At 35.2% G+C, this 26,503-nt stretch overlaps 1 protein-coding gene and 1 long non-coding RNA gene across 3 annotated transcripts; one reads left to right on the top strand and one right to left on the bottom strand.

Moving 5' to 3' along the window:
- Window positions 1-6,236: 6,236 nt before the first annotated feature.
- On the bottom strand, window positions 6,237-14,674 carry LOC147076086 (uncharacterized). The gene is made up of 4 exons (XR_015069871.1): window positions 14,470-14,674; window positions 12,207-12,399; window positions 7,096-7,227; window positions 6,237-6,490 (listed from the first exon to the last, which is right to left on the bottom strand). It is a non-coding gene; the product is annotated as an uncharacterized LOC147076086 (long non-coding RNA).
- Window positions 14,675-15,133: 459 nt separating this feature from the next.
- LOC147076085 (uncharacterized) lies at window positions 15,134-25,995 on the top strand. 2 transcript variants are annotated; one of them, XR_015069537.1, is made up of 3 exons: window positions 15,134-15,302; window positions 17,641-17,802; window positions 23,992-25,995. XR_015069537.1 is itself a non-coding variant. In XM_085941185.1 (2 exons), exons 1-2 carry the CDS (start codon window positions 15,156-15,158, stop codon window positions 17,818-17,820), a joined length of 327 nt encoding a protein of 108 aa, XP_085797311.1. In that variant the 5' UTR covers window positions 15,134-15,155; the 3' UTR covers window positions 17,821-17,845. The 2 variants fall into 2 exon arrangements, 1 of the variants encoding a protein (XP_085797311.1); XM_085941185.1 differs by lacking the exon at window positions 23,992-25,995 and having other exon boundaries at window positions 17,641-17,845.
- Window positions 25,996-26,503: the final 508 nt, after the last annotated feature.

Genomic DNA, 26,503 nt, shown 5'->3' with positions numbered 1-26,503 from the left:
TATATTCCGCGAAAGTGGAGCATTTTGTAACCACATTTTGTTTTTTTGACTTCCAAAAAATTAAATTTCCGTTTAGTCGAATAGCGTAACCGCTCGTCGACTTTCTGTCTATATTGTCGCCCGCATAGTCTGAGTCGACGTAACAATCAATTTTATCGTTCTTTTCGTTTTTGCCATATCTTAATTTTAGATCTTTGGTCTTTAATAAGTATTTTAGAATTCGCATCGCATACTTGTAATGGGTTTTGTCGTAGCAGTTTTGAAAACGGCTTAAGTAATTAACGCTGTACGCGATATCAGGTCTAGTGCCTGAGCTTATGTATAAAAGTTCGCCGATCAAGTTTCTGTATTTTATTGATTCATCTGTTTCGCTCGCTTGATCGATTTTTAGGTTTGTCTCCATTGGAGTTTCGTATAGTTTAGAATTTTCTAACTGATATTTAGAGGCTAATGATTCGATATATTTTGTCTGGCTTAGCTTCATGTTGTTTTGATCTTTATTGTAATCAATATCGATGCCTATATAACTTTTAACCTCATTAAGGTCTTTCATCGTAAATCTTTTCATTAAACTTTTCTTAATTAAGTCAATTTTTAATTTGTCTTTCCCACAGATCAACAGATCGTCTACGAATACCAGGAGATATATTGATTCCTTATTTTCGGTTTTTACATAAAGACAATTATCGTATTCGCTTCTCTTGAAATCTAATTTTTTTACATATTCATCGAATGTTTCGTACCACGCAAGTGGACTTTCTCGCAAACCATATAACGCTTTCTCTAGTTTGCAGACTTTATTTTTTTTCCTTTTGATAGCCTTTTGGCTGGTAAATATAAACTTCGCTTTTAACTGGTCCATTGAGAAATGCGGTTTCAACGTCCATCTGGTCAATGAAGAGATTATTCGTTGTGCAATAACTCACAAGAATTTTAAAAGTTAACATTTTTCCCACGGGGGAATAAACGTTTTCCAAGTGTTCTCTTTGTTGAAAGCCGCGTACTACTAGACTCGCTTTATATGTATCATCGCTCTTTCTTTTAAATATCCATTTTACATCGATTATTTTCTTATCAGTCGGCTTATCGACTAGACGCCATGTTTTGTTTTTATTTAGACAGTTTATTTCTGAATCCATCGCCGCTCGCCAATGGTCAGAGTCTTTTGAGGTTAAAGCTTCCTCATATGTACTTGGCGCATTTGCGTTTATGTAATTAACGTATATACAGTGAGCTATAGGATTTCCGTAACGCTCAACTGTCTTTTTTTCGCGTGCGGATACTCGTCTAGTTTTAACTTTGACCGATTCGCTCGCCTGTTCATTTTCAACAAATACTTCTTTATCATTATCATTTTCACGCTCATTTTCACTTTCGCTTAATTCGATCTCCGAGCCCTGCTCATTTAGATCAATGTTTACACGGTTTTGTGATTCGTTACTTCCGTCGAAAGTGTTTTCATTAGTCTGATTTTCTAGGCATATTAGTCTTGTACCTTTTTCGATAACCTGCACATGTCTTGCCTCGATCACCTTATTTTTAACCAAAACTCGGTACCCGAAATGTGTATATCCTACGAGTACTCCGATTTGTGACTTATCGTCCCATTTTTTTCTGTTTATTTCCGGAATTCGGACAAAAACTCTTGAGCCATAAATTTTTAAATGTTTGGCTTTCGGCTTAACCCCGAAAAATATTTCATAAGGCGTTTTATTCTGGCACGTATTTGCGATAGTTCGATTTTTTAAATAGGCAACTGTATTTATTGCCTCGGGCCAATAAATTTTACTTATGCGCGCCTCTTTAATTAAACATCTTGCTATGTCCATTGCTGATCTGTTATAACGTTCAGCGACTCCATTGAGTTCGTGTACGTTTGTCGGACATGGTAAAATTTCGATTCCCTTTTTGTTTGCAAATTCGTATATTTCTCGATTTAAATATTCGGTCCCCTTATCGCATTGCAATCTTTTTATTGATTTCCCGAATTGATTCTCTACAAAGTTAATGTGATTTTTGAGACACTCGGCCGTTTCTGATTTATTTTTTATACAATAAATTTTTGCACATTTGCTGTAATCGTCTATGACAGTCAAAAAGTATTTTTCACCTTTATAGCCCACAATATTGTGCGGACCGTTTAGATCGGTGTGTATTATTTCGTTTATTGCTGTTGTTTTCGCGCGGTGATTTTCGAAAGGTAAATTTGTCATTTTACTTTCAATACATGTCGCGCATTCCATTTCTTGTTTTTCAAGATGGTCTGGTAGTCCATCAAGTAACTTATCTTTTACTATTTTTTCTAGATATCTAAAGTTTACATGGCCTAACGCACGATGCCACTTTTCCTTTTTTGTTAATCTCGTTGTATTTGTGAAGGCTTCATTTGGATAATCATTGTATGTACTAATCTTGCTTGAATCTTTAGGATTTTTTACACAGCTAGTCATGTAGTATAAATCATTTATTTTATTAGCCACTGCTATAAGGTTTCCGCCCACGGTGGCCGCGCGGCATAAGCGTTGGACTATAAAGCCGTGGGTCCCAGGTTCGAATCCTGGGTCTGGCAAGTACACATATTGTTTTTCAATTTGTGTGTCAGGGTATGGACCTAATAGGTTGAGCAAGTGGCTGACATCCATTTCTCGTAAAAAACAAAATCTGTCAATACAAACCTCCACTCTGTGGAGGCCCATATGATCCTATCAGGATCGGACATGGTCAAAAAAAAAAAAAAAAAAATAAGGTTTCTGGTTTTTTTATCAAAGATTTTGGCGTTTGAATCGCGCGCTACTATTGTGCAATTTTGTGTTATTTTTGAAAAACTTAACAGATTTTTCTTTAAACCTTCTACTAAATAGACGTTTTTTAGTTCTACTGGCTCAACATTGTTATGGTTTTTAAAGTAACTTACAATATTTCCCACTTTTGTTGCTCGCAACTTTTTGCCGTCGGGTAGGTTTACGTCGATTGGCTCTTTAAGCTCAACGCAACTTGAATAGAACTTATCGCTTTTCACTAGGTGATCTGTGCACCCGCTATCGAGTAGCCACTTTATTTCACTCTCACTTGTTTCTTCACTGTTTGCACTGAGTTTATGATGATTTACTTGAAGAGCCCACGTGTTCAAGTTTAGTTGTTGTTGCTGCTGCTGGATGCCTCTGCCTCGGCTGCCGCCTCGCTGGTATCTGGTGCCTCTGCCTCTGTGATATCCAAATTTCTCGTAATTGTTTTTGTTCGTCGGCTGTTGTGATGTATTGCCGCTGTTTCTGGTGCTGGGCCCATATCCCTGCTGTAGATTGTCGGTTTGATTTGCGAACCAACACTGTTGCTGCTTGTGTCCTTGCTTATTGCATATATAGCACAGGGCTTTTGTTTTTGTTTTTGTATTGAATGTGCTTACATTCGTCTTTTGTGGATTATCCGTGTTTGTTAGGCTTTTTTCCTTGATTTTCGATTTGACATATTCCATTGTTTGTTTTTCCGCCGGAACTATGTCAATGAAATCACCTATCGCACTATAGCTTAACGGTAGTGCCTTTATTAAATATCTTATCTGCTCTTCTTGTTGAAGAGTACCACCTGCATTTATATATTCATTGCAGGTTTTCTGAAAGTCTAAGAAGAAATCATCGACAGTTGCATAGTTTTTCATTTTAATTTCCTCGATTTTTGACCTGCAGATTATCTGCATCGGCGTTGATTTCGTTGAGTGTATTTCATCTAGTTTTTTCAGCATTGTCAATGTCGTGTCGCAGTTCTTGATAAATTCTAATTGGCTATCGGAAACTGCACTAATTAGAATGGTTTTGGCTTTTAAATCTAGTTTTTTCCATTCCGCATATTTTTCTGTTGTTTCCATTGTTCGGATTGCTGGCGCTTGACACTCGTTGTATTCTAGAATGTTCAGCAGCCTGTATTTCCAGCTGTTGTAATTCCTTCCTTCGAAGATTGGTATATTTACCTCTGTGATCTTCGTTAGATTTGCCATTTTCGTAATAATAATTTTATTTATTATTTATTTATTTTTCTTTTTTTTATTGAATTATTTTGCAGTCTTACGCCGCCACTGCGTTTCACTTAATTAAGCGGTCGGTTTTCTGCTCCGCTGTGATCGCACTTGTATTATTGTTACCGTGAACCCGCGGTACAATTTACGGAGCATTGGTTTTACGTTTTAAACCACGTTGCACTTGTTTTATATTTGAACCAACAATACTATTATAACCACGTTCTGCTACCATGTTGGAATAATGGATCGTTTAGAGGATGTTAAATTATGAACATGGTTTTCTTCATATGATTAACTTTATTATTATCAACTTCATGAATAATAATATACAGAGTAATAGATTACATTTTGTTATGCGACCGTTACAATAGACCTTCGATTATACACTAATGTCACGCCGGACACTCAAGTGAACATTTAACTGTAATTAGTATTAATTAGTATTTAGCATTGGCGGACAGCGAGTGCCGTAGTTAAACGTAGTAATAATATTCTTATATTATTACTTATAATATTTAGTTATGTTATTATATTAGACGGCTATATATCAACAGTAACGTATAGAAAATGGGGAATAGGAGTGGGTAGGACTTATGATATGGATATGATAGGAATTATGATGGAAGGAAGGGTGCGCCGGGGTATAGAGGGCGTGGATGTAGGTGGGGAAATGGATAGGATAAAAGGATGGGATGCGGCAGAGCATGAGACGCGGGATAGGGTCGGGGGGCTTGACACACCTCCAAAGCCGAGTTACCTGTCGGTATGAGTTTCTCATTCGGTTACTGCTGTAATAATAATTGAAATACAATAAGAAAAGATTTGGACGCCACCTTATGAATTGCATAGAGACAATAAAGAGGTTATTAAATAAAAACGCAGGTATCAAGTTTTAACAAGTGTATAATTGAATGAAAGAAATATAACAAGCAGGCGAGAATGAACGTATTAAACGGGGGTATGAATAATTAAGTAGTAACGAGCGCCTGCATAGAATAATGTAGTTAATGATATCCCAGATTAAATAGGCTAGTTCGGTGGACCGTTACGTAAATAATTTAAATAAAATACCAGATTAAAATACTCTTAGTTCAGAAGCCCTCGACGGAGATGCTGACGCGACGGACGACATCCACCGCTTTGGACAAATCTTCCGTCCAAAGCGGAATCGAATTTTGATCCTCCAATGCGGGACGTCAGGGTTTGAGAGCCAATGTTCCTCGGCGGGACAACAGGGTCCAACGGAGATGTACTTCGGTCGGAGGCCAGAAACTGAGAGAGCGATTGTTGCTCGTTCTTTACGTTAAAAAGTTTCCGCTTGGCGCCGGAAATATTTCAACGAACTTTTTTGCCAGTTTATCGACGCGCGCATCCGTCCTTATTCCGCTGTCGAGTTTAAAACCTGTAGAATTTCGTATTATTTATATTTTCATTTCTTGTAAAATGGAATTCTACCTAGTAAATGCTAACTTAATTAATTATGCTTTCGTTCGGCTGTTGTTGGGACCATCTCTTAATATTCTTGTATTTTAATCCGAATATTAGGATACTCTTTCATGGTTGATCTTGTTGATTGACATAAATAAAACAAATATATAAATACTGTGACATCAACATAAAAGAAATCATTAGATAATGATGTAAACAAAAGTACGTGATGTGATAGAGGTCGCCAAGTGGATGAAAGTAGTTCACTGGATATGTCGCTCAGTGAGTTGACAACTGTGATATGAGCGTAGTTATACGCAAAGCAGCCATTCCACACCAACCTCAATCAGAGATAGAAGCACTTTTATATAAAGTATGTTTCCTTAAATCCACAATGCCTGTGTATACTGTTTATAGATTTTGAATGAGTGATATTATATATATATATATATGATTTTGTGTAACTTTTCAAAAGATAAAAGCATAAAATCTATACAAGTATGGTGTTTTAGCAGCCTCTGTTGTGTGCAATACCGTTTTTTTAATGAACATTCATTCTGAAATGCAGCCAACTCTTATTTTTGTAAGAAAAATCTTTATTTTTGCAACTATTTTCTCTAAAAAATCCTCCTTATTTACTCAGGTATTATGGGAATTTCAAATTTCTGAAAATAATTCGAATAATTTATAAATTATAAATTAATATTTAGCTTCCTGGCATTAATTTTTACATGAAAAATCCATATATTAAATGATATTATCTATTTTATATATAATGAAATGAAAAACATATAATGAAATTGAGAAAATAATGTTTATTAATTGAATGTAGAAAAACACACCTTACACAATTAGGATTTTAATAATTAGGTAAGTACATAATATTATCATATGGTTGCCTTATGCAGATCGAAAATGGCATATTTTTAAAACGCATTTATATGACATCTTTCATGTTTGTTAATCGAAATGCGACCACCCAGCCTCTTTCCCTGGTTTCTGGAATCGGTGCATAGTTCGTTTGGTCGAAGAGACCAGTTCGCACCACATCTGAAAAAAGTACAGCTTCATGGAGAAGATACTTAATAGTTTTAATATCATTATTATCAGCGTTTGGCAATTATCAGCTGGAGAAAAGCCTACCCTAGTTTCATCTATATATCCATATATGACTATTAATTTAGGAAATAACAATCAAAATGACGTGTTTTTCAACATCACATTTGAGCACTAAAATTTTATATTTAGAGTAGGTGTGATATTTCCTGTTTTCATTTTATTATTTTCTACTAAAGTATTTTTTTTTAAACAAAAAAAATTCTACATAACAAGATAATATGGTGTTTTTTTTTTTTCAATTTATTGTAAACACAAACAGCGATGAATTTTAAATTGATAATAATTGATGTAGATTGGTGCAAATGATTACAAAGGATCAGGGACGAAGGGTGGAGGTAGACTGTGGACTGTGGCTGACAAAGTTTATTGTGCACTATTTATGTCGGATCTCAACATCCTACCTCCACCCTTCGCCACTGGTGTATCTTGTATGTAGACAATATTATTTTTTATCCTTGATCGGCATAGGAAATGATTTTTCTTCAACATACCTGGTCTCTACTATCAATGTTTATACTATGGAACTGTGGCTTTACCTTCTTCCAAAGTATGGGTATGCGCATCGGCCCCAGAATGTTAAGGTTATCATTTATTTTCATCCAGAACTGCTATGTCTTCATGGTAAGTATCACATTGATTCAATGGTAAGTTCACCAGCACGGGATTTTCTGAAAAGATGATATAAATATATTGTAACATGTAACAGAGTAAGAAGCACTCGGCATGAATGTCGCTGAAGGGAACAAAAAAATAACGGGGACCGGAAATCATATTGGGTGTCGTATAACAAGCTACGGATAGCGAATGTGGAAAAATATTAGATACACTCTTCTTCGTCGTGCGTCGTCAATGTGTAGCTCCAGATGTTAGCGAAGGCAACACCATCATCCTCGGCTTGTAGGATCTTGTCGAAGTTGCAGCTTACTGGACAAGCCTTACATGAAAAAAGGTGCTCCGTGCTTTGCATTTCACCGCAATTGCAGATTTTGTCATCAGAGAACCCTCACTTCATCGGGTGCGCCCTATCATGGTTATCAGTCTGTTTAGGGCTTTCCATGTATGGTACCCGAGACTGGCTCCGGGTGGGAGATGCTCTGCAAGCTTTACCCAATATTCGAGACTCTCAGAGGCAAGGTTTGACTCCCATGCGGATAGTCTACCTTCTTTTGGTGGGATGGTCACAGGTATCGTCGCCATAAAGCTTATTCTGGATTTTAGTGTTGTTTTGCACATTTGAATACGTGTATTAAATAAGGCTCTAAGTACCAAAAAGTAGTATTGCCTGTAGTTACAAAATACCGAGTCATTGCAGTAAAATTTCATGAAGCAGACCTTTTGAAAAATGAAGTTTTACAGTGTGAAGCAATCACGGCAGCTTCTATAATTTTAGGTATTAAGAACTCGCAAGTGTCAACACACCATCGTCAGCTATTTTATATTGAATGCCGTTGACCACTGCAGTGCTACTTACACCGTTATAAATAAAACACGCCAACGGACTTACAACGTCGACAGGTTTAATTATTTTGCTGTATTTTTTTGACTTGCTTGAGGCACTTAGAAAATAGTTGAAGTTATTGGCGTTGGTATGTAGAGCATTTTTCTATAACAATGTCAGTTTTTATGTTTTTGGTACTTAGCGCCTTAATTAATACACGTATTCATTTGATACCCATGTATGATGTGTCTCGGGTCCCTCTCTTGGGCTGGCTTTTCAACTGCGACTGCAGTTTGGCATCGGATTGGAGGAGGGCCGATTCATGAAAGCACGTGAACTTTGGTGAAAGGCGTAGGTTTCACAAGCACCCCGTCACGATCCGGCAGGTTTAGTTAAATGCAGCGTCCACACGTCTCGTGTGAGCAAACTGGTACCATAACGGACAGGCGTTTTCGGCCTCCCAGTTGCATAGTGCCAGAGCTGATACCTTGAGTGTATTATATGGTTGAGCTCCCCACGTAGTCCCGCTTAGCTTTCTCAAGATACTGTTCCTTACCGCTGTTTTAATTTTAGTATTAATGCAGTTTCGCTTATATAAATGCATCCGATCTGATGGTGAGGTGTTCCCAGGTATTTTGGGCTGTTTGTGGGTTCTATAATATGTACTCCATCCCAAACGACATCAAGTAAGATACACTTAAACATGTGTACTAGATATGTCTCCATTAAAGTACGCTACGTAAATGTAATGCACTTTCAATATTTTTAATGACAGTGCTTTGGATTGGTGTTTAATTTAATAATATTTTGGTCCTTGTTGATTTAGCCCAAATACTGGATTATTTGTTAGGTTAGGTTTTCATTTTTGAATTCATGAAATAGGTTCCCACCTCGCTTCTTTTAAGCGCCGGGAGCCGGTGGGCCATTATTCTTAATGAACAAAATGAAACCTTAGAAACATAATTATTTAGAAATATATTAAGTAAAAGTATATCATAAAGACTTGTATATCAGTTAAGGAAGTCACCATGATTACTACATTTGAGAGAATATTGTGTATAATATATTAATTTATTTAAAACAACCGCCAGGGTTAGTGTAGTGATAGTAAAGTACAGCGCGTATACATGCTCATTTTCTATGGCCGGCCTTGCATGCACGGATTTCTAGAGCGCGTAAACAAGCTTATGGCATACATCCGGCAGACTTGTACAAATATTTTTTCATTATATTGTTTTTATAGAGGGAAAACAATACTATTAAAGTTGTATATACATAGGTAAGTTGCGAGTCTGTTCACCAGCAAACTGAAGGTAGACGCGAAGCCATAGACTAATATATGTATAATAAATTAGACTTTAACAACATTAGACAACATTAAATTTTGTTCTTTCTTTTTCTTTCGACCATGTCCGACCATGCACACTTTTTCATTCATATATATTTGTTTTCGTTGGATTAAGAATACATTTTACACGTCATATTGTTGGTTCATTTATTTAAATTCATTAGGGCTGCCTAAATCAAATTATAATAGATAAAAAAATATCATTTATCCAAAGTTACGTATAATTTAATTACCTAATTGTCATAACTTTTTTGAAATACCTAATTAAGCTATAGGTATATTAACCCTACACTGCATACTGATGCCATTTGGCATCATGATATTTTAATGCAAATATTAATAACCCCCTCTATGATTTCGTTTTTGAAATGTTTTAGTATTTTTCATTAGTAAATGTTCTAATTATATAGTAGTACAGTTAATTAACAGATGTCTCCAACTTAATACAATTCTTAAAATAATGTCTGACAGAAGCGAAAGTGGTTGAACCTGAAATTCGCATGTTTCAAATATACCTTTTAGCCAAAGAAAGTCCATTCAAGAACATAAAAAAAATATTTCGTGATGCATTCAGGTATGTACTTTATGATTTTATTATAATTTTTATGCTGAATATCAAATAGGTACATAGAAATAATTGGAAAAATGTTTGTGATGCCATTTGGCATCATCATGCATTGACGTACTTTTTTATTTGTGTACTCTATAATATACTTCAGTGATGAATTGGTTCTCAAATACTAATTTCTTTTCTAGATTGCATTCCAGAAAACGAGCATTAACTAACAGAGAGATTGATAATATTTTGGAAAGATGGGACTCTTCAGAAAGCATTGATGGCCTTGATTATTCCGATAGTGACAGTGATATTGAGCCAAATTGTCGACCTTTAGAATCAGACGAGAGTGATCATGAAGAAAACGTAGATCACATTTCTTTGGGTACTGGAAATAGGTTAGACAATACAAAACACCTTCGTAGAGAAGATCCAGCATACGATAGGCTATTTAAAGTCAGACCGTTAATCACACACTTAAATGAAAGATTCACTCAAATTCCGTATGAAAAGTACTTGTGTGTGGATGAACAAATGTGTTCGACCAAAGCTAGAAATTTTATGATACAATACATGCCTATGAAACCAAAGAAATACGGGTTCAAACGATTTGCTTTCAAATTCTAGATTTATAGTGGACAATAAAACAGTCTACCCAGACCAGCAATTGAAGATGATTTAGGATCGAGCTCAAATGTGGTGGTGAGACTCTGCAGAAATATGCCAAGACATCAAAATTTACAACTATATTTCGATAACTCGTCAATCCAATTATTAATTTATCTGGAAAAGGAAGGAATACATAGCCTTGGCACTGTTAGAAAAAACCGGATTCCATGATGTAAGCTTCCAGATGAAAAGGTTATTAAAAAGGCAACTCGTGGCACTAGTTATGAATTTGTCGGTACCCATGATGGTGTTGAAATATCCAATACAGCTTGGAAGGACAATAAAGTAGTGACAATGCTATCAACATTTGCCGGTGAGATTCCATTCACTTCTGTAGCTCGCTTTGATAAGATCCAGAAAATAAGACTTCCTATGCAATGCCCCCACGTGATATCTGAATATAATAACCACGTGGGTGGCGTCGATCTTCTGGATAGCTTCTTGGGCAAACAAAAAATCAAAACGAGAAGCAAAACATGACCGATGAGAATTTTTTACCATTTACTCGATCTGAAGTCGGTAAATGCTTGGCTTTTATATAAGAGGATTTCGATCGAGAAGGGTAAACAAGAAAAAACACTTCTTAGTTTATATAAATTTCGCATCAAAGTTGCAAAATGTCTCTGCGCATCAACTTCTAACTCAGCTTTTAAAAGAGGTCGGCCAAATGGAAATTCTTTGACTCCTGAACCAGTGCGAAAAAAGTCAAAGTCATCCATAGGCCCCACCCGAAGATATACGACGAGATAACAAGTTCCACTGGCCGATGCACTTATATAAGAAACTTCGATGTTAAGGATTAGGATGTAGTGGGTATTCCAGGACAATGTGTGAAAAGTGCAAAGTTGCACTATGTTTTACTAAAGATAAAAACTGTTTTAAAAATTATCATATTTTTTTAAAAAATATTTTTCAATTTACACCTTATTGCATGCAGATGCCATTTGGCATCATATTGTTTATTTGAATAAAAAAATACAAAAACTTATTATTTTTTTTTTTTAATATTTTTCCCTCGACTTTTACCATAATTCACAACACATATATTTTTTCCATCAAAAAAGAAAATGTCATGCATTGTAGGGTTAAGTATATCAATGGATTTGTTATTAAAATCTCTACGCAAAGATTGTATCACCTCTTTCAAAATTCGTTACGATTAGCTGTCATTTATGAATCAAAATCAATGCGTCTATCAATTCGCGCTATAACGCCATGTGTCACATTCAAAAACCTTGTTGTAATGAAAATAATGAAAAAATGTATTAGCGTGTTTTGAAATATAGCGACACAATTTTATATATTTTATAGATAGACTATTATTATGGATTGGTTTCGCAGGGTTTAATTGAATTTTAAAAACTAACCAACTCCGTCTGTAAATTGTAGTCATATTTCAATGAAAACAAATACATATGACTGACAAAGTTTAATTTGCACTATTTATGGCTGATCTTAACAGCCTACCATCACACTACACCACTGATCTATAATAAATAATATTATGCATGCCGGGCCATGAGACACGATTTTTTGCAGTTTCTATCAGATAGTGCGGGTCTATTCATAGGTACCTAACTGTCACTTTGTGTGTTAAGGTACGACCCTAAAGCATTACAAATAAATAATTACGTACCTTCCATGTAAGTCAACAGGGCGTCCATTTGACGTTTAATAATCAGAACAATTGAACGCACCAGTTGAAGTATGGCCATATGGTGGAGAGGGTACAGAAGAAATTCTTGAGACTCCTTTACTTGAGGTTGTATGGATACTATCCGTGGCTTTATCCAACTGACTTTCTCTTAGGCATGCTTACATACTGCAGTCTGCAATTTAGAAGAAATCTTTATTTAGCTACGTATTTTTTTCGACTTATACAAGATATAAATGAGAACTCTGCCATTCTGGGCAGTGTTGACCTGTGTGTCCCTGATAACTATCTTAGAAATAGAGACCATCAGTTGTTTATTCTCCCAAGGTGCAGAACCAACCTGCCACTGGTAATGCCAATTGGGAGAGTGATAACTATGTTCAACGAAATTGCTTCGGGTGTTGATATATTCCACCTACGTGAGGATGAGTTTAGGTGGATGTTGTTTTATAAATTCTTAAAATAGGGTCTGCTTAACTCATCCGGTGTACTTCCTTGTACCTATCTAATTCATCTACTGATATATCTCTTTTTTTATGTAATACTGTTATATTTATATATCTTTGTTTCTAAATGTCATGTTGTGAACGTCTTAAACTTATAATTTAAAATGTCCACAATATGTTTAATATTATTAATTGAAATTGAGAATTAAATAAATAAATAAATTGAAATTGAACAATATACGGTTTCATTTTATTTATTTTAGTAACTACTGTCGTAAGAAAATATGTTCGAATGTATCGAAACGCATAGACTAATCCGAAATGTCAAATTAGCACAGTGTAACAATTTTTCTGTCAACCAAGTATAAACACCTCATTTTAAATGGGGAATATAATATATTCGCACAATTGAATAGACTGTTTTCACAAAGCGCTGACAACATTTAAAAAGATGTTCGTCACATCGGAAATGGATGATATTCACAAATCAACTAGGGTGACTGCTATAGTTATGGGACAGCATAAGCTATGGGACACATCAACTTTAAACTCCCAAAATAAGATTAGCTAAGCATTTCTGTAAGCGTGAAGGAGACAGATCTATTCTGTCATTTCCTCTTTATATGACTGCATTTGTATTTTTCCGTCGCTAGTTGGCTCTACTTACAAAATATAATTCTTAGATGAAGTCATCTCAAAATCGCAAAAACACGTGTTTGTACTATCACTTCCTTTAAGGACCAGTGATCTTTCGATGGCATTTTTTTAATACAAGTTTTGTGGATTTTGGGAAGAAACTTCTCAGGGAAGTGCGAGGGACTACGAAATATCTATATACATTGAGATTTACTTATCAGCTCGAAAAATAACCTAATGATAAGTATGTCCAATTACTAGAACAGATTTTATACTTTTTAGTGTTTGGACAGCCTGTTCAATTACTGTGTTTGCTTAAATTTATTTAATATTAATGAATTTCTGTGGACTTTAATGGTTCATGCTTATTTATTATTAGCTTATTTACAAAATTTCAGTTGATTAGCTCTTTGCGTACAGTTATTGACCGGGTGTCCAATTACTATAACACTGTACTGTCCCATTACTAAAACAATTTTTTTATTGTGTTTCAGATTCTACAACATGGGTTATTTATAATTTTTGTCATTAAATGTGTTTTATTTTTGTAAGTGTGAAAATTTAATTATGTATTTAGGTATAGCCTTCAAGATTTATTTTAGGCTAAGACTTTAGGTATCTAAATTAATCTATAATTTGATTTAAATGCTGTGTCCCATAACTGTACAGTACCACTGGCGTCCCATGACTATGTCAAAGGTGTCCCATTACTATGTTTTCTCACTTTTTTCCGAAGAATATAAATTTCAAATAAATGCTTTTGGTTATATTATTTTAACATGTATTTTTTTTGCATCTTTACATATCAGATATTATGTTCCCTAGAGGCTAATATTCTTTGACTTATACACTTTTTAAAAAAGTCATTTCCTTAAATGTCCCATTACTATAGCATTCACCCTACAACTCTCAAATGATCGATTTGCACTAAGGAAAAGTAGTCTTCACGTAGGTATCAATATACTATTGTAAGAAAATAATCGTAAATTAACAAAAACACTATGAGAAAAAGGTTTAATGATTTTAAACAATATTTTGGCAAAACATGGGTATGTTTTAGGTACCAACGTTCTGATTTAAATAATACTATACTTATTTAAAAAGTGACATTAATAATTCAAAGTTATATCGATGAACCGAAAAATATATACTTAGGTCGGTACCTAGTTTTATTTGGTTGTAGATTTACATCAAATAATACATGAACGATAGTAGAACGAATATTCCATTAATCTATTAACAATTTGTTAGATATATATCCCCATCCTATTTTTTTTCAATATAATTAAACACCAACAAAAAATCGAGATGTGTTGTTATAGGTATCTACCTACATGTTTTCGGGTTAACAAATAATGACAGTACAATACGCCGTAAAGTTGGTGACATTTCGAATTTCAGCATTCTTGCCAGTATATGGTATTGCCACTACATTATTATTCCTTTGACATTTGTGAATTTCTACCTTTTCTTTGTGCGATCTATTTTTTATCGGTGAAAACAATTTTACCAATCATTGCAGTTGTCAAAATGTTGTTAACTTATATTTACAATAAGTGATGTATGATTTTTGTTTTGTGAAACAAACTATTTTGTGTGATTTCATTTATTTATTTGTGAAATCGTTTATTATGTGTGAAACTACTTTCCAAAAGTTATTTTTTTGTGAATTTTGTTTATTGCATTGTGTGATTAATTCCCACCCTGTATAATATACATTATTATGCAAAGTATTATTTCACCTAATTTGTTACATTATTTTCAAGTGGCAACACTTCTCATACTTTTGTTGTCTATGACGAAACGCCCATTGACGTTAGAGAAAGACTTGGCTTATTAAATACGGAAAATGGACGTGAAACAAGAACCAAATGAATTCGCATCTGATCCAGAAGAACAGGATTGGTTCGATGTGCCTGTGGTTAATTCAAACAACCCAGATGCCTATACTTATATAAAACAAGAGAATTCTAACGATGTCAATGACACTTATGAGGTTAGTTATTTAGAAATTGAAATTATTCTGGGTTTTTGTTTATTTTTTCTGGTTTAGACGATTGAAATCAAAGTGTTGTAGATATTATATCAGTTCAATAACGTAACTAAACCACGACAATGTGGTTAAAAGCCAATGAAAACATTTGCAGACAATAAATTGAATTATATCAGTAGGTAGTAATAATAGATGCCCATGATTGCTGTGCCGCTTAAAGCCGCGTTGACACGGTACAAGTACACTTGGACCGAGTGATATCCAAGTGCACTCGTATGAGACATCTTCATACTAATTATTCCTATCCAATCTACTTGGACCGCGTCCTACTCAAATCAAGTTAACTTGGTTAGGAATAATTAGTATGAAGCTGTCACTTGGATGGCACTCGATCCAAGTGTACTTGGATCGTACTTGGACCGTGTCTACGCGGCTTAAGCGTCGACCTGTAACGTCGTGGGTCCCAGGTTCGAATTTTAAGTCTGGAAAATACACATATTATTGTTTTTCAATTTGTATTTGAGTCAGAGTATGGACCTAATGGGTTGAGCAGGTGGCTAACATCCGTTTCTTATAAAAACAGAAATCTATTCAAAACCTTCAATCTGTGGAGGCCCATATGATCTTATTAGGAACGGATATTATGGTAAAAATATAAATAATGAGTAGCAGTAGAGACGTCAAAAAATAATCCATACGGTTTTTTGTCAATATCGAATCCTTTAATTCTACCAATCTATTAACTCGTTTAGTGCCAACAACGCGACTGATGCGTTTGCAGTAGTTGGCCATTAGAAATAATTAACATGATATTTAAATGTGGTAATTAAAAAGTAATTAACTGGTCAGCAGTGAATGTATTAAGCAATTAATGATCCCAGTTCCACACAACAGTCCCATATTGCTCATTTAGTGCCGCGATTTGCCTTCTTCAGAGGCTACTGGTGGCGCTTTTTAGCAGTGGACTGTAATTTTAGGGGATGGTGGTGGATTCCGGATTTAGGGAAGAAAGGCGGTTTAACAGGATGCCAGACACTGACCTTTTATGATGTTGATGATGGCTCCGTGGTCTGGTTGCACTATAACTTGCGCGGTATGGTTTGTTGGGTTACCCGGTGCACGGCACTTGACGGGACATTGTTGATAGACGATATAATATGAGGTTGATGAATGATTCAATTCAATCCAATTCAATTTATATATTTAACATATTGTAAACATTACAAATTATAAATTTAAGACGTCCACAACATAACATTAAATATTATTATAAAGAAGAAAAAAAAAGTAATAAAAGGGATTGAAATTTAAAAAAAAAAAAGAGAACATAATATAAACATACAAACGCATCTATAGTAGTTCAAAGAAGTACACCGAGTTTGCTAAGGAGACCCTATTTTAAGAATTTATAAAATTGCGTCCACCTAAACTCACCTCACGCAAGTGGAATATATCAACATCTGAAGCAATTTGGTTGAACATAGTTATCACCTTCCCAATTGGCATTACCAGTGGTAGGTTGGTTCTGCAACTTGGGGGAATAAACAACTGATGCTCCCTATTTCTAAGATAGTTATCAAGGACACACAGGTCAACACTGCCCAGAATGGCATAGTTCTCATTTATACCTTGTATATGATGATGTTGATGATGTTAGGTTGTATGAATGATAAGAGCCGGTATCACGGCTTGCGATGTATTCAGAAGTATCGCTTGGACGACGGTCACACTATATCAAGCTGACCCGGACGTGACCCACGAACAACTTCTGAATCAGTCTTCATAATAATTAAATTAATCAATAAACCGTGGCTTAGCGGTAACAGGTCAACAAGCATACGATGTATTGCGCTATCTTAATACATTCACTGCTAAACGACTAATTACCCCAATTTGACAATATGCTAATGACATCTAATGGCCTTGGGCGAGGCGCGGTGTGCGCACTCAACGAGTTTATAACACAATCACTGCTGACCTGTTAATTAATATTTAATTACCTCATTTAAATATCATATTAATTATATCTAATGGCCAGTCGCGGCGTCTGCACTAAATGCGTTTTAATGTTATTCGCAATCACGGTTGTCTTATGACCAGTAATTTCTGGTTGCCTGGTGTTGTGACAATAATAAATGAAAATGTAAGGTCGGTGGGGAAATAAGAAATGACGGCCACCATATTTGGTCCAACCAGCTACCTATATCGCTTTTAGGGAAGATATTTCCAGGCAAAACCATAATTTAAATTCTAATAAACGCACTGAATCCATGTTCCGGACGTCGAGTGCCGTATTTATTGAATTATATAATTATTATCTAATATGTATGATTATTTTCAGAATCCTTTAACAGACCTATCCACTGTCAAATATGAGACTGATTGTCAGCGAGTAATTGACTTCAAGAACGAATATGTTGAAAACACAATATGCCAATTCAAAGATGAAGAACCTCAACCCAGTTGCTCATATTCGGAACCGAACTGCAACCAAATAAATCAGGTTATAAATATTAAATGAATTAAAAATATATTTTTTGCCTATAAACAATCATAACAAATTCGCAATTTTACAACATTTTTATTAGGTCGTATTCTTATTTGTCCGGTGGTTGTTTATCCAGTACAAATCTTGCAATCGATTTTTAACTAACTTCCCGACTAGCTAGACATTTGAAACTTTTAGAATATATCATAACACGGTGCCAATTCATTCTTTTAATAGAGCATGCATTCTTTAAGTAGAATTGAATTCATTTTCAGTTAATTTTGAAATAAATCCGTAATCCAATCCACTATTATTGGTTGCTAGGGGTCTGGGGTTCTAGCAACTAAATTATTCATATATACGTACGTTACTATGGAAATCAATATGAAATGTCATAGTGACATTTCAGTATTATTTCTATCAAGTACCATGCAATTCTATTAAGTATCATGCAAAATCATCTCGCGTGCCATAGGTTCGCCATCCCTATACTATAATATTATATAATAAATCGTGGCAATGTGAAACGGTGCTTCGATAGACAAGGAATTGACTGATTATAAAATCGGTGTGTGTACCCATGTACGCGCGTTAGAAGTTATACTTATTTGCCGTAACAAAATAAAACTTGTGATAACCATTTCTATCTCCTTATACTGTACTAAATTATATAATTATTTCTCGTTGTTTTTATTTTTAAAGTAACAACTGTCACTCTGACGTTTAATCGTTTGTTTACGTAAGGATTTGCAAATGGCAAACACTTATTTCTTTCGACCATGTCCGATCCTAATAGGATCACATGGGCCTCCACATTGTATTGACAGATTTTGATTTTACGAGAAATGGATGTCAGCCACTTGCTCAACCTATTATGACCATTATCTGACTAATACACAAATTGAAAAACAATATCTGTACATGTCAGACCCAGGATTCGAACCTGAGACCCACGACGCAATACGCCAACGCTTAAGCCGCGCGGCCATCGTACACTTACACCGAACACTTATACGTACTTTATATTATATTATCAAACTTGCGTTTGTATACAGCTGATTTCATACTGTTCTACCATACTGTTGTACCAGACGCCCCAAAAGAAGTATAACTTCAAAAATGTTAAAAGTCCACATGTACTCGATTAAAATTAACATCCAGATAATTTATAATATACTAACATATTCGTCTTCTAAGAGAAAAGTAAAGAATTTTTCCTATTCGACATATCGAGATCCCTACATGACTATAAGATAATAAATTCTAAAGGATTCAAGCTCTGTACTATTGCATTTAAGTCATTTTTTGTAACCCGGGTTTCGCCTTTCGGCAACTTCAGGCGCCGTGTACACTCACCAAAGGTAAACTCATACTGACAACGAGCACTCTAAACTCTAGCTTATATAATAAATCAATGCGCCGCGCAGTTAACACATACATAGTGTTGTCTCACAAAATTTTTGTTTTGTTTTATTATTTCTTTGAAACAAAATGGCTGAAATTACTGAATTAACGAATATTATAATCAAACAAAGTGCCCTCATAGAAAAACTTATGAATAAAGTGGAGGGAATTGAGGAATTCCTCAAAATAAATCCATTTAAATTAAATAAATCAACTCCCAGTGACTCAAATAGAGTAAATACAGTGTGTACTTCGCCAGCAATTACGTCCGCCGTAATTAGTGATAATACGGTGAAACCAATTAGTACAGCAAGTTCGAAAACGACTGTTGAAACGCGAGCGCAAAGTAAGCGCCGAGCATCGACGAAACAACAAATCGATGCAAATTCAAAAAATGCCGCGTTAGAACAATTGCGTCCTGGAAAAGAAAATTATCCTGCACTCGGGGTTATCCCAGCAGTCGCCCCAGAAGAGGACTCCTCATCGTCACCTGAGGCCTCACAACCGAAACCAGCTGAAGATTTACCTACGCCTAGGATTGTTGATGGATGGGCCACCGTCGCACGGAAGCGGCGTGTTGCGGTTCGGGGAAACCTCGCTGGACGAACAAAAACTGTTGTGAAGCAGTATCACATCTGCCCGCTTCACAGAGATACAACAACGGCTGATGTTTTAACCTATTTAAATAAGTTATGTACCGCTGATTTCACAGTCGTGAAAATCAAATCAAGGGGGGACTATGCATCCTTCAAGGTAGGTATCCCTTCTGATGTCACGGACACTGTTTTGAGGGCGAATAACTGGCCACGTCATTCATTCATAAAAGAATGGGTGTCGAGAGTGGAAACTCCACGGTTGCCGGTTAGCTGACTTCGGAACAGTCACCGTTCAGATAAACTGTTTTTTTACTATCAGAATGTTCGCGGCTTGAAGACAAAATCTGTGGATTTTTTGAACGGCGTGTTAGCTGACGACTATGACGTCATAGCGTTAACTGAAACGTGGTTTAATGGCAGTGTTTTCAGTCGTGAATATTTTGGTAGTGATTATGCTGTCTTTAGAAGGGATCGAGACTCCGGAACAGGCCTCAGGCAGGGAGGAGGCTGCCTCCTGGGAGTTAGAAATATGGAAGGGTTGCAGGCCGAACGTTTTCGTATTTTGGAGACTTCTAACGAGGACCTTTGGGTTAAACTAACCTGTAACGGAGAAACTGTCTACGTTTGTGTCGTGTATTTTCCTCCAGCAAGTGAAGTGGAGGCGTATAAACTTTTTGTTGAAAAAATGTTATCTAGTAACGTCGTATTTGGGGATAAGAGGGTTATTGTGATGGGAGATTTTAACCTAAACTCAGCGCGCAGCGGTGAAAGGGTCAAGAGTGAACTGGAATTTCTGTGTGCTGTTTTTGGATTTTCCCAGTACAATGATATTCTTAACTCTAAAGGTGGACTTCTGGATAGGATTTTCAGTAACGCTATTTTATCAATTTCGAGATGTACATTACCTTTGATACGAGAGGATGTGTACCACCCTACATTGGTTTTTTTACACGTATTTCATACGATTCGCCCGCTGCGAACGGAAATTCCCTCACACGGAGCTAACTGGTGTGGGGGATGGAAGTTTGATGGTGGAAATTTCAAGCTGCTTTACTCTTTAATGAGTGAAGTAGATTGGAGTGAGTTGCGTGAGATTTTTGATGTGAATGAGGCGGTACAATACTTTTATAATGTTGTATATAATGTGTTTAATAAATGTTTTTCAAGGAAGTCACTATGTCGAGGTGGAAGACGATATCCGAAGTGGTTTTCACGGGAAATTATTAAAGACATTAGAGTCAAACACTACTATCATACAGCTTGGAAGGCTAAGCATGGTCAGCATGACTATGAAATGTTTGGCCTTTATCGTATGAGAGTGAGACAAGCTGTTCGGCTGGCCTATCGAACATATATGGAATCGGTAAGGGATTGCATTCGCGAAAATCCTAAATCGTTTTGGGATTATATAAAATCATTAAGAAAGGATGGTGGATTTGCCAATTCGATGACTTGGAAGGGCGAAGAGGTGACTGGACATGGAATGGCAGAAGCATTTGCTGGTCATTTCAGGTCCGTCTACGCAAGTAGTATTCCGAATCTGGATGTCGCCTCAACGTCAAGAAAACGATCGTGCGGTGCCCAATCCGTTGACATCTTCCCAATTGATGAAGGTGACGTGTTTCGATTTATTAAAAAACTTAAGAATACGCGCTCTTTGGGACCGGATAACGTCCCTACATTTTTTTTAAAAGGGTGTGTTGATTTTGTCAAAGGCCCACTTGCATATATATATAATCTTACAATGGAGACAGGTATCTTTCCGGAATTATGGAAGATGTCGAAGGTGACTCCAATTCATAAGAGTGGTACAGAGTCGTCAGTAGAAAACTACAGGCCGGTAGCTGTTCTCTCTACACCAGCAAAAGTTCTGGAGATGATCATGCACAGCATGATTTCTCCAAAAATTGAGTCATTTATAATGAATGAACAGCATGGATTTAGAGCAGGCCGATCAACGGAAACCAACCTGATGGTATTCACTGATTATGTGTCGTCAGTACTAGATAGAGGCAGCCAGGTTGACTGTTCTTACAATGATTTCTCGAAGGCATTTGACAGAGTCGATCACGATATTCTAATGGAAAAACTCCAACTTATTGGATTGTCGGATCGATTTCTAAAGCTATTCGGGAGTTATTTTAGGAACCGTCAACAATACGTTTCGTACGGCCTTTATCAGTCACAGACCTTTTACACATTTTCTGGTGTCCCCCAGGGCTCAAACTTAGGGCCATTGCTGTTCACGATTTTTATAAATGACATAGCATTGGTAATTAAAAGTGCTATGTTTTTGTTGTTTGCTGACGACTTGAAACTCTTCATGGAAGTTGTCACCTTGGACGATTGTCGTCAACTTCAACTTGATATAGATAATATATTAGATTGGGGCAGGCGTAACAAACTGGACTTCAATATTGATAAATGCAATGTTTTATCGTTTACTAAAGCCTCACGAGTATTGTTTTTCCAGTACTCGATGCATGGCAGAGTTCTCTCGCGAATAGCATCTGTAAGAGATCTTGGAATTACATTTGACGGTAAACTGACGTTTAGTGGTCATATAGATACCATTTGTAAAAAGGCGCTAAAGATGTTGGGCTTTGTCTTGCGTACTTCCCGGGTCTTTTCGGATGTAACGGTATTAAAAATTCTCTATAACTCCTTAGTTAGAAGCAGACTTGAGAGTGGGTCTATCGTTTGGGCCCCGCATCAGTTGAAGTACGGCCTTATGGTGGAGAGAGTCCAAAAGAAATTTTTACGACTCCTTTACTTTCGGTTGTATGGATATTATCCGTGGCTCTATCCGACTGATTTTCTCTTAGGGATGCTTACATACTGTAGCTTAAAATTTAGAAGGGATCTTTATTTAGCTACATATTTTTTCAGACTTATACGCGGCGTAAATGTGAACTCTGCCATTCTTGGTGGTATTGGCTTGTGTGTCTCTGATAATTACCTTAGGAATCGAGGGCATGCGTTGTTTGTTCTCCCACGGTGCAGAACTAACCTGCCATTAGTAATGCCAATTGGGAGGGCAGTAACCATGCTTAATGAAATCGCTTCGGATATTGATATATTCCACTTACGTGAGGGTGAATTTAGGTGGACGTTGTTTTATAAGTTTTTAAGATAGGGTTTATCAAAGTTCACTCTGTGTGCTTCCATCTACTTTTATTTTGTTACTTATTTAATTTATTTTCTTATTTTATTACTTTTTCTCTGTATTTTTATTTTTTTTTTATTATTAACACTTATTTTATGTCATGTCGTGAACGCTTTGAATTTATAATTTGTTATGTTCATTATATGTAAAATAAATAAATTTGATTTGATTTGATTTGATTTGAATACAATAAAGTAGGTAAAAACTCCATTACTTACCTATCAAGTCAAGGTCACAAAAAATACAATAAACAAATTATGAATAGTTGAAGCGTCAGTAAAAAACCTAATTAGTAAAAACCCTTTCTTATTAATAACAATACATCGTCAAAACCTAATAATAGATCATTATTCTTTATAAACAATAAAAATAGTACACTCAAGTGGTGAAAATCGTCAATTCTAAGAAAAATTGTTGAGGTGTAATTTAGGTGCGTATATACATATATTAGGCGAGTTTATATGTGTAATTTTTTTTAAACAATGTTATTAAGGTAGGTACCATGTAAGAGTATTATTGAAGATCTCATTAGTTAATTCCATTAATTATTTTCCTTACCTTTACCACTGACTTTACCTTTAGTAAGTGTACACGGCGCCTAAAGATGCCGAAAGGCGAAACCCGGGTCGCAAAAAACGACTTAAATAGAATACTACAGAGCTTGATACCATTAGAATTTAAATTCAAATTCCTTCAAGTACTTTCAGTCGATAGTATTAATATTATAAGATAATATATCGTCACTGTTCTGGCAGAAGACACTTATTCGAAAAAATGAATGGATGAGTTAGTTATACCAAACTTTATCGTCTAGAAACCTTCTTAATAAATAAACAGTCTTTATTTTAAAGTCATCCTTCTTACGATTACTTAATAAACTTGATTATGATAGACCATTTCAAACATTTTAACAACTTCAAAGTCAAATTACTCAAAACTAGTATTCTCCAGTTAGTGTGTTCTGCCAGAACAGAGACGATATTATATCTTCATATTTTTTGCCACTAATCAAGTTAAATATTTCTTCATATTTTTTAGTATATTCCTGCCATTTCCGAATCACCTAACAACGCGTGTATCACATCTACAAAGAGTAATTCGGAAGAACAACAGCCATACGATGAAAATCAGATCGATGAACTAGACATCAAGAAAGAACTCGAGGTATATCAAACAAAACTGAATCATATCCAGACAAACGCCACAGTTCCTGAATTATTAGTAACTGTTGTAAACTTAAAAAGAATAATATTTTTTAAGAATAATTTTGCATGCTGTGTTTGCTTTGACTATTTTGAATCGTTCGAATTGCTAAATCTTCATAAAGCAGCATTTCATAATAAAGAAATTAACACTTCAAATTCAGAAAGTAAACGATATAAATGTGATAATTGTAACTTCTCAGCTCATTTCGCTAGTGGTTTAAAGAAACATAATATGATTCATTCTGGTGTAAAACCTTTTAAATGCGATCAATGTGATTACTCAGGTATATGCACTGCTCGTCTGAGGTTACACAAAATGACGCATTCTCGTGAAAAGCCATTTAAATGTAGCCAATGCGATTATTCATGTAATAAATCTAGATATTTGAAATTGCACAAAATGACACATGCTCTTGAAAAGCCATTTAATTGTGACGCATGTAATTTTTCTACTACAAATTCTTATAACATGAAAAGACATAAAATGACTCACTCTGGTGTAAAGCCATTTAAATGTGATCAGTGTGACTACTCAGGTAAGCGCTCTTATGAATTGAAAACACATAAGATGATCCATTCTGGTGAAAAGCCATTTCAATGTGATGAATGCACTTACTCATGTTCACGGTCTGATACTTTGAAATCACACAAAATGATTCATTCTGGTATAAAGTTATTTAATTGTGATGAATGTAATTACTCCTGTATAAGATATAATGAGCTAAAATTACATAAAATCATTCATTCTGGTGAAAAGCCATTTAAATGCGATCAATGTAATTACTCAGCTGCACGCGCCTTTGGTTTAAGATTACACAAGATGACCCATTCTGGTGAAAAACCATCTAAGTGTAATGAATGTGATTATTCATGTAGAACATCTAGTATTTTGAAATTGCACAAATTGACTCATTCTGGTGAAAAGCCTTTTAAGTGTGATGAATGTGATGTCTCTTTTATTGATTTACGTACCATGAAAAGACATAAAATAACGCACTCTAATACGAGGCCATTTCAATGTGACCAATGTAATTACTCAGGTATGCGTTATTTTGATATGAAAAGACATAAAATGACTCACGCTGGCGAAAAACCATTTAAATGCGATACATGCGATTATTCGTGTATACAATCGTGCATGATGAGATTACACAAATTGAAACATTCCGGTGAAAAACCATTTAAATGTGACGTGTGTGACTATTCGTGTGTAAGATCATACGAATTGAAATCACACAAAATGAAACATACTGGAGAAAAACCATTCAAATGTGATCAGTGTAATTTCGCATGTAACAAATCTGGTAACTTGAAATCACACAAAATGACACATTTTATGAAAAACGCATGAACTGTAAAAACTGAAAATGTTTTTTTATTAATATACAAAAAATGATTTTATTTTTCAAGTAAATGTGTAGGTACTATGAATATCTATAATATTATTGCTAAGATAATTTTTAATAAAGATTTCTTTTATTCAACGATTAATTCACAAGATTTAACGGCCCACATGCTCAGCGTTCGTCAAAATGTACGTGTTTGAACATGTTCAAACACGCGCGTTAACATGATCTTACTCCCTAGTTCATTTGTCGTTTATCAATTTATGGCTACGGCCGTATGTTGTAGCTTATCCACTGGGAAATGCCAATAGAAATGACGTATTTCTAAAACATACTACCTTATTCTTAGATCAATAATTATTATAAAGCAAACATTATTCATAGAATGTTTATCACATTTGAATAGTCAAAGACATAGCTTATAATCAGTATCTTTAAATGTGTACATCTTGCCCATTTTTTGAATAATTAAATGCCTAATTCTTGTCAAATTTGGGATCACAGAGATTATCAATATAATTTTTTATTGTAAATATTTCACTATAATAATGTCGACATCAAATTTACTACTGGTTTTATAAATACTTTTAAAAATTAATAAATATAAAAAATCTCAACAACACTTCACATGGACGTACTGAAATATGACTATATTCTAAAACATTAGAGCGAGAGGTTTAAAAAAATACTATTTTATGTAATAAAATACTTTATGCAGTCATCAAATCTTTAAAATAAATATAAAGGATAATATGGCTTCAAAATTAGGTAAATAGATTATCTACAACGTTTAAGGAATGTTCAGGATCATGCTTTGAAAAAAGCATTAAAGCTCCATTTTGACGTACGCTGAGCATGTACCTACCCCCTTAAGAATGTAACATTTTATATATTGAAAATACATAGCTTAAAAACCTCTCAGATATATACGTACTAGAAAAAATCACATTTGAAAAAAAATGCGGGATCCAGGCGTCGGTTAGTAATAAAAGCAATTAA

Source organism: Rhyacophila brunnea, unplaced genomic scaffold (genome assembly GCF_057557595.1).
Source record: "Rhyacophila brunnea isolate RB1 unplaced genomic scaffold, BYU_Rbru_1.0 scaffold_13, whole genome shotgun sequence".
In the NCBI taxonomy this organism is placed as follows: Eukaryota; Metazoa; Arthropoda; class Insecta; order Trichoptera; family Rhyacophilidae; genus Rhyacophila; species Rhyacophila brunnea.
This window is presented reverse-complemented; position numbering and strand designations above follow the sequence as displayed.

What these genes read in the sequence shown, in the direction of transcription:
- LOC147076085 (XM_085941185.1), top strand. Translation starts at nt 15,156, where the DNA reads ATGGACGTGAAACAAGAACCAAATGAATTCGCATCTGATCCAGAAGAA. An exon ending in ATGTCAATGACACTTATGAG is followed by an intron (nt 15,303 to 17,640) that starts GTTAGTTATTTA and finishes GATTATTTTCAG; the next exon opens with AATCCTTTAACAGACCTATC.